Raw genomic sequence first — 8,799 nt, forward strand, 5'->3', positions numbered from 1 at the left:
AATTTACATAACAGTAAGTGAATTATATCGGAAGGTGCTCTCTTCATACAAAAATAGCAATCTAGTGATTAGTGATTGAAATTATACATTGCAGACAGCACATGAAAATATCCCTGTCAACACGATTCATTAAGTAGCTCCCATGCTACTTCGTGTTTACCTCAGAGTTTGAAAGAGATGAGCCACATCGCTGCACAATGCTTGGCTGTTAGCGTTCCCAGTTGCTCTGACGTCACCACGCGCCGGAAACGATAGTCTCACGAGATCGAGGAGGCATCTGTCGCGAGATGTCGCCAGAGCTGATTGGGTTAGAAGTCGTCTCAACAATATGACGTTTTATACACGCGTTTATTCTTTGTGGAATTTGAGAGGGTTTTTTTATGTTTTATAAGTGATTTTGAAGGTCTGTTCTGTTAACAGAATACATGTTGGTTGGCTCATGGTGACATGTAGTAGTCGGCAGTAGTAGAGAGAATAAATACATTCATATTATAATCTATACACAATATATCGTAGTTGTACACACGGGCCTGTATTAACATCAGACTGTTTTAGTTTGGAAGTGTGCATAAACTGATATATGGGTCTGATATCAAATTGTAATAGATGTGAATCAGATCCAACAGGATGTGAGTATTTTTGTGACTTCCTGTACAAGAAACTGCCCAGACTGAAGGCTGCTAGAAACTGTCCGATTTGACCGGAGCTTTTGAGCAAGGCTTTTGACTTTCACGGTACGTGCGTGCGTAGAGCGTAGAGAGAAACAGCGGCAGTCTGACCAATCACAGTTGCAGGAGTCTTCCTGTCAGTGACGATACTCTGCGGAGCTAACAGGATTGACAGCTAGTTTCTTCTTCCATGCTTCGTGTGAACATCAGATAAAAGTAAGTGCTGTCATTTAGCTCTCGAATCTTCTCACGAACGTTACGTGATTGCCTGATCACTTCCAGCTACGGTAACCTGGCTAATAGTCCCGTCGGTCACCGTAGCTAACAGTTAGCCAACATTAGCTTGCTAGCTCAGCTGTCATGGGTTATATCTTACTTATTACATGTAAGAGGGAGATGCTCTAACTGTTAAATTCAGAGGCAGTGTGTTGTGTTCCGGTCGCCAGCCTGTCTTCCTATTTTGAACCACCTCATCCTTTTGAATGTTCCACTCAGTATTTCAATGAATGCGACGCCATTGTTAAACCGGTTCCGTTTTGTTTTCAGGTAACCCTGATGGCTTCTCGAGCAGGCCCGAGAGCAGCGGGCACAGATGGCAGCGACTTTCAGCACCGGGAGAGAGTGGCTTCACATTATCAGATGAGGTAAGCTAAGTGACTGTTATCCTTCAGGAGAAAGACGAGCAGGACAACCCAGTAGTAGCTGTTAAGGAGCATTCCTTATATAAGGAAAAGTCTTGTCTTTATTCGAAACCGAAATGCAGCTGAATGCAGGAGTGATTGTTTGTAGATCGGCTTTAACGCAGCAGTCACTTGTAATAGATTCTTGAGTGCAAGCCATAGTGAGCATTCAGGCAAGTTATAGGCTTTCCCTAAGCTACCATGAACATATAAGTGAAGTCCTTCTAACCAGATGGAATATGTTAATTAATGTAATTTCCAATGTGATCTGTAGCAACTAAGAGTTGTAGTATGCCTCAGCAAAATTAATAAGCAGTGTGTCATTGAGTGTAATTGACTCTCAGTGTGCTTTCTTTGTGCATGACTGTACCCATCTGTGTTGCAGTGTTGCCTTGAAGTCCGAAATCCGTAAACTCAACATAGTTCATCTTTTGATCTGGGTGCTGATAGCAGCTCAGGTAATGTCCATCCTTTTGAAACCAGCAAAGCGGTCTTTGTTTAGTAGAGTGACATCTACGACAGCAGAGCTTGAAGTGACTCTTTGTTTTGTTTTTGTGCTCAGGTGACCGTGAGCCAGCTGAGCCTGGTGTCCTACAAGGTTGTAGCCTCTCCATACCAGTGGGAATACCCCTACCTACTGAGCATAGTCCCTACGGTGTTTTGCTTCTTAGCGTTGCCCCGCAACAACATCAGCTACCTGGTCATTTCCATGATCAGCGCCGGACTGTTCTGTGTGGCCCCGCTGATCTACGGCTGCATGGAGATGTTCCCTGTGGCGCAACAGCTGTACCGGCACGGCAAGGCCTACCGCTTCATCTTCGGCTTCTCCGCCGTGTCGGTCCTGTATCTGGCAATCGTCATCGCCGTGCAGGTGCATGGCTGGCAGATCTACTACAGCAAGAAGCTGCTGGACCAGTGGTTCACGGGCACGCAGGAGAAGAAGAAGAAATGAGTTCACCTTAAGCACGTGTCTTTGCGGACAAAGAGGACGCTCAACTGAGCAGTTGTATCGCGGCAGCCAAGACCAAGAGACTCCATATAAAGTTGTAATTTGACAAGTCGTGTATCTTTTAATGAGAATGTCATTGTTAAGACAACTGCAAAGGAAAAAAAGAATGAGGGAAAAGTAACCAGTTGTAACAGCCCAAGGACAACGCTCAACCGAGCAGGTGCATGGAGGCAGCGAACACCCAGAAAAGAGACTCCAAATGCCAATGGTTGTAATTTGCCATGTTTTGTATCTTTAATGTTGAAAGTGAGAATGTCATTTTTAAGACTGCAAACTGCAAAAGTACAAGAAAGTGAAATAAAAATAAAAGTGAATAACGGAAACCTATCCAGTGGTTATTTTACATATGAAGATACCAAAACCAATAGAAAGTAAATTTCTGCCACTGTGATTGTGTCATTTGCCGCCCCACCCGGGACGGTGCCTGGTTCCCCAAATTGCTCGAAACAATTCGCCTTCGTACATGTCTTCGTACACTGCAAAGGCATACCTGCTTCCACACCAGCCAATGGCCTCACACTTAGCCTGCTTCTGGGCCAATCACAGTGGCAGCCCCATCATATATCATGAAACACAACACATGCATGTACACTTGCAGAGAAGGTCCACTCAATATTACAGTATTGACTTAAAGCCTAACACACTACACATAAAAAAGATCTACAATAGAAACACTCTTTGGCATTACATGGTAATGAACAATTTGGCATATTTCACTGAAACAACCGCAATCTGCCGTGTTTGGGCAAATAACATTTTGATAGATTGGACTGTCTGACTGACAGTGGTTTTGAACTTCACTTAAGTGTTACGATACTTCCCTTTCAGGATCTGCCGCACCTGGAGGAAGGGAATTAAAACAACTTCAGTGATGTAATGGCTCCTTGTAGCAGTATGTCATCAAATGCCTCACATTTTCACAAACGCCACAGTTCTCACACCCTACCTTTTCACCAACAGGTCCTTCAGGCACCAGCTGAGATGGCAGTTCATTTTCCAGGTTCCTGCTCCCGGGGTCGGCTCCTTTTCTCATCAGAAGCTTCACTGCTTCCACTTGATGTTCGTGATTATGTAGAGAGCTGACCATGTGCAGGGCTGTGTTTCCACTGAACGTCTGAAAAATACAGACAGTCAATCGGCACCAGGCCACTTTGTCTACTGCGATCATTTCTCTTTCTCAAGTTCTTCATAAAAACACAACTCACCTTAGCATTTACAACGGAGAGTGAAGATGGCTGCTCAAGGAAAATGTGGAACAGATCTAAATTTGCCACCTCAGAAGCCATGTGAAGACACGTCCGTCCACTTTTTAGATCCTACCGAAGTTAAAAATTAACATGTGAACGACGTCAGTTTCTCTAAATCAACGGGTTTCACAAAGCATCAGTGCTGTGGATGACGGTCAAAAATATTGCAGTTAACTTGAATTTAGCTGACCTTGATATAAACCAAACCACAACATAAACTGCTGAGTGCTCATCAAGTGCTCTCCAGTAATTTGAAGTCTTACCTTTGTCCCAAAGGAGGCGCCCATCAACAGCAGAGTCTTGATGCATTCTACGTACATCTGGGCCCTCTGCGTTAGCTCCATGGTCACATGTGCACAATGATTTCCCCTTTTCCTCAGCTCTCTAACAACAGCGTTGTGAGACACTACGGCTGCATGGAGTGCAGTTAAACCTCCACACAGAGAACAGTAGTACTTCAGTACAAATACATTTTACAGCAGCATCAGACACACCAAGTTTTCAGCTAAATAAAACAAACAGTACTCACCATCATAGTTGAACATTTCTAAGTCAATCAGCTGCCCACTCCCCATCAGGGTCCTCCAGATGCTCTGCAAACAAGAATGTGAAAAGCCAAATATGTGCTTGAATACGAAAAACAATGTGGAAGAACACTTTGCAATCTCCTACATGCAGAGTATATTGTCACACAATTGGCACCGTTTACATGGTCATACGTGACTGTTTGGACAATTTTGTGATATTTCTTATCTTTTCCATAAAGTCCTGATAAATGCGAGCAAGACACAAATTAAATATCAGGTTCACTTTTCATTTTCCTCATCACATGATGACTCTGCCTTCTACGGCTATGAAACATCTGATAAGCAAGCAGAACAGGCTTGGCGTTTCACACCAGCAGCACTAATTTGCTGTTACAAATTAACTAATCAGATAAGCTGCACTTTACCCCGCATTACAACTGGCTGAAAGATTGTTTGTGTTTTACACCAGTTTCCTGGTAACAAAGTGGCATCGACTCAATGCAAAGTCCTTTACGGGGTCAAATAAGTAATTTTTGAACCAATGACTAACTGCTGACCAGATTACAAGTCTGCACTGTGACCCAGTGGCTCACAATAACACATACCTGTGTTGGACCAACATGGTTATGGGTCTAACGCACAATTAATGTTAACAATAAGCAACTCCAGTGAGCACTGAAAACAATTAACAACGAGCTAACATCTGTACAGAGGTGAAACACTGCCATTAACAGTCAAACAGTTTTCATAACTGAACTGTGTTCAAACTGTTTTAAATTCATTTAATGTGGCTTAATAAGACTAAACAAAACATGTCTATGATTCACATAAACACACGTGTGTGAAACTGAGCTTAAACCACGATCACACACACACACACACACCACAGACCGCCTGCACAGCAGTTTCACAGGCTACACCGTCATGACTGAATCTAACCGACTTCAGTGACCGAAGGCTGCCAGAAGCCGTCCCACCTGACAGCAGCTTTCCGTCTCTGCCCACTATTTAAACATAACATACTTGGAAAAAGTCACTCACTTGAAGGCTGAGAAAGTGGCCCTTCTCGGCGCATATATGCAGAGGAGAGCGGCCCCACAGGTCACGACTATTGATCTGCGCCCTGTGCGTCAGCAGGTCCTGGACAATCAAGTGCTGATTGGTGGCCGCCGCGATGTGAAGCGCAGTCTGTGTACGACCACGAAAGCAAACGGTACTTTAGGCAAACGATACACACTGAAGGACGCGGTTTCAAGTCATCAGATGATGCGTGTTTGAGCTACTAACGGGTATGCCCACACACAGTGAGACTTGTGAAGCCCACCTGCCCGTTGTGCTCCTTGGTGTCCACGGAGCCACACCGAGCCATCTTGGCTGCGAGCACATAAGCCAGGGCGCGTCTATTTTGGGCCACGGCTATGTGAAGAAATCTAAAGGTTGGAAGAGAAATTACAGTATATTCATATGCAAACTATGTCCACATGTGTCAATGTTTAGGTTACGTTTTCTACTTGGAATGGCAAGACGCTTCAGCATCCTCGTCATCCTTTACTTATACATTGTGTTTTGCTAACTGTTTTTGTCCGTTACTTTTAGCCAACTACTTCCACTGCTCCTCCATTCATTTCAGCTATTCCAACAGCTGTTTGCTTGACTATATATATATTATATTGTCTGCTCGTCTGACTGAGGTTTGAACTCTGCTGCGGTCCGATTCCGCTCTGCGCATGCTCGAAAATGGTCCTGTCCGAGGAGGAAGGTCGCCCCAAAGGTGACCGCTCAAAATCACCTATGATGACATTTATTTAAAAACCACGAATCCCATTATAGATCACACACGGAAAAAATATATTTGCCCCCAGTTTTGAACTGATACCTTTGCGGTAACTTTCGTTGACAAGCAGGACCACTTTTGCGCATGTGCAGAACCGAAAGCGCCCTCCTGTCAGTTTTATCTTGGACCTGTCATATTCTAACAAGTATAAATACTTACCCTATTATATTATAAAAAAATAATAAATAACTCATTGGCTAACTATTCAAACTGTTAATCCATTTCTTTTATGTCAGTTGAGTTTTAAATTGTCCATGGACATCACTATTTCAACGGTTTATTCGCTTTAGGTTAGCTATTTCAACTGTTTGTCCATTACTTTTACTTTGTACTCATTGCAACTTCTGTAATCCAAGCTAACAGTTTTAAATGTGTGTTGCTTCGTATTTTCTACTTCCATTGTTAATGTCTTACTTTTTTGCCAACCTGTTACTTTATTTCTATCTAACTGTTTGCATTTCATTGCATTTCAGTGTTTTCTGTAGGTCGAAATAGATTCCTGTCTTCATGAGAACATACGTGTCACCATCTGCATCCTGCATGTTGAGCAGCTCGGGGGAAAGTCCTCCGATCCTCTGCTCCTCTTGCTGCAGTTGCCAGTGAAATAAAGTGAGTTTGACTTCGGTGGCTGGAGACGCTTGTCCCTGCAGAGCTGGCTGTTGCATTTGCTGTGGGGTCATGTGGCCATTTTCGGGAGCACAGTGAGGTGGAATATTGCAGTAGGAATATTTACAAGATTTATGCTTGTGCTCCAAGTCGTTGTTGTCCTGTGAGCTCCATTTCTACAAGAGAATAATATCCACTGAACTCAGCATGTTTGACACTTCCTTAATGATTTGCATATTGAGAACTCTGACATCTCTTATATCTATGAAGTCAAGTAATACTCAACTTCTTCCTCATACTGAAGGAACTCATGAATCAAGATATAAATATCTGCCCCCATAAACAAAACCAGATTGCTGAACATATTAAACATAACATACACACTTTTGGGACATACAAGCATTAGTAAGACATGGATAATGGAGCTGACTGCAACACTTTGGGTAAAACTCTGACCCTAGCTTTAAACGTGTTTCATCACGTTCTTGTGCTTGGACAGATACCAGTTCTGCTTGTGACTAACCTGCCGTTTCATCATCAGCAGTTCTTTCACAGTGTTCTTCTTGTGCACATCTTGGATGTATTCTGGGGGCTTGGGACCAGAGGTAAGAAAGCCTGGAGGGGAGAAGGACGCATTGTGTAAGAATCTGTGATCTCATTAAATTACACAAGTCAAAGCAACATTTCAAACAACTTTACTGGCTTTGACTTTGTTCAGAATGGGTACAGGATGATTTTAGTTTGGCTAAAGTTTTAAGTCATGTTGTAAAGTGTTGGCCAACCCTCTGTACACATACTCAATACTGTACTTAAATCCAGATTTGAGGTATTAAGCCTTTACTTGAGTATTTACATTTTATCCACCTTTAAGATCTACGGCAGTAAAATGCAACACACACATTAATCCCGCAGTAAAGTTGAATCTAATCTAATCTAATCTAATCTAATCTTACGTCCAAAAACGTCAGATGTAACAGGTAAACACTGACGGGTTAAAATGAGTACTTTCGCTTTTGATACTGAAGTAAAACTTGCTGGCATTACTTACATAGTTACTAACTTTTAAGATCTGAATGCAGAACTTTTAACTGTAATGGGAGTATTTATACATTGTGACATTTGTACTTCTTTGCTGTCTTGTAAATCAACAGTGTGACAAATTCAGTACACAGACATTAGACTTCCTTGTATCCCTGTATCTTGAAAACAATGCAGGTGTACTCAAATGTTCAGGAACAAGTAGATTCAGTCAGATCCAATTACAAACTGACCTTTGTTGTTCATGAAGTTTGTCCCCGTAGACACACTCTGGCTTCCTCTGCTTTCAATCCCTCTTGGATCCAGCATGTTTAGCAAGTCATGTATTAACAGTCAACTCCTCTTGGAACCAAACTTTTCCTTCTCTCACACACTGGAAAAATAAAGTGGCTGTCAAGAAGGTGCTGTCAGAAGCAAAGTTTCAAAGACACGGCAACGTAACATGAAAGTTTGTGTGACGGAGTCACCTGTCTGCCCTTTTCAACTTGTGGCCACAAGATGAGAAATGAGGAACAACTCCCACATAAAAGGTCCCACACCCGGCTCAACTTCCTGGTTGACAGGTTGCTGAGGTGAGTCAGATATAATTTTCAAAATAAAACTATTAAACATTTTGTCACTCCTGAAAGTTAATACTGAAACTATAATCCCAGGAGATTTAGAAGGCCAAAATGTAGTTTCATTTCTTGTTATTTGCTGATAATTTCCATCGAGAGGATTCAAAGATAAAATCAATGGTTGTCTGAAAGTTCCTTAAACAAAAAAAGCAAGGTACCCAGGGTCAGTTGATATGCAAATACGGCAACTGTGCCCAACAAAGCCAGTGAGCCTCTGTGAGATACTCAGTAACTCAACTGCAGAGCAAACTTAAAACATGAATAATTAATATGGTAATAAAAATGTTATTTCTTTTTAAAGAAAAATGTTTCTGTTATCCAGAAAACAGCTGTGAACCTGTGCTGTAACAGAGTTTACAACATTTTGGAGTGACAATATGTTACTTTTACACATCTTTTAAACTTACCGGTCAACTTGGACACAGCAACTGGAACATCTGCAGGACGAAGCCAGAGTGTCCAAACCGAAAGACTCCACACACGGCGCAGGTGTTGAATAACTCGCTGGGTGCTCCCACCTGCCCTACAGAAAGGCAGATGGTGCTTGGCTGTAGTCCAAATACAGAGTGTGTG

At 42.4% G+C, this 8,799-nt stretch overlaps 2 protein-coding genes across 2 annotated transcripts; one reads left to right on the forward strand and one right to left on the reverse strand.

Moving 5' to 3' along the window:
* The first annotated feature begins 351 nt into the window (after positions 1-351).
* On the forward strand, positions 352-2,680 carry LOC124055191 (protein jagunal homolog 1-B). Its single transcript, XM_046381735.1, has 4 exons — positions 352-884; positions 1,215-1,312; positions 1,734-1,806; positions 1,911-2,680. The coding sequence occupies exons 2-4, from the start codon at positions 1,224-1,226 to the stop codon at positions 2,298-2,300; spliced, it is 552 nt and encodes a 183-aa protein (XP_046237691.1). The 5' UTR covers positions 352-884; positions 1,215-1,223; the 3' UTR covers positions 2,301-2,680.
* Positions 2,570-8,741, reverse strand: nfkbiz (nuclear factor of kappa light polypeptide gene enhancer in B-cells inhibitor, zeta). Its single transcript, XM_046381734.1, has 10 exons — positions 7,843-8,741; positions 7,095-7,186; positions 6,485-6,747; positions 5,456-5,561; positions 5,173-5,319; positions 4,134-4,197; positions 3,868-4,037; positions 3,563-3,673; positions 3,304-3,471; positions 2,570-3,197 (listed from the first exon to the last, which is right to left on the reverse strand). The coding sequence occupies exons 1-10, from the start codon at positions 7,916-7,918 to the stop codon at positions 3,159-3,161; spliced, it is 1,236 nt and encodes a 411-aa protein (XP_046237690.1). The 5' UTR covers positions 7,919-8,741; the 3' UTR covers positions 2,570-3,158.
* Positions 8,742-8,799: the final 58 nt, after the last annotated feature.

Source organism: Scatophagus argus, chromosome 24 (assembly GCF_020382885.2).
Source record: "Scatophagus argus isolate fScaArg1 chromosome 24, fScaArg1.pri, whole genome shotgun sequence".
NCBI lineage: Eukaryota > Metazoa > Chordata > Actinopteri > Scatophagidae > Scatophagus > Scatophagus argus.

Bases quoted from the DNA above. Each gene is read 5' to 3' on its own strand.
- LOC124055191 (XM_046381735.1), top strand. From the start codon at position 1,224: ATGGCTTCTCGAGCAGGCCCGAGAGCAGCGGGCACAGATGGCAGCGAC. The intron at 1,313-1,733 runs GTAAGCTAAGTG...TCTGTGTTGCAG, and splicing joins GCTTCACATTATCAGATGAG to TGTTGCCTTGAAGTCCGAAA. The intron at 1,807-1,910 runs GTAATGTCCATC...TTTTGTGCTCAG, and splicing joins GGGTGCTGATAGCAGCTCAG to GTGACCGTGAGCCAGCTGAG.
- nfkbiz (XM_046381734.1), bottom strand. From the start codon at position 7,918: ATGCTGGATCCAAGAGGGATTGAAAGCAGAGGAAGCCAGAGTGTGTCT. The intron at 4,038-4,133 runs GTGAGTACTGTT...CTCTGTGTGGAG, and splicing joins AGAAATGTTCAACTATGATG to GTTTAACTGCACTCCATGCA. The intron at 3,674-3,867 runs GTAAGACTTCAA...TAACTTCGGTAG, and splicing joins GCGCCTCCTTTGGGACAAAG to GATCTAAAAAGTGGACGGAC.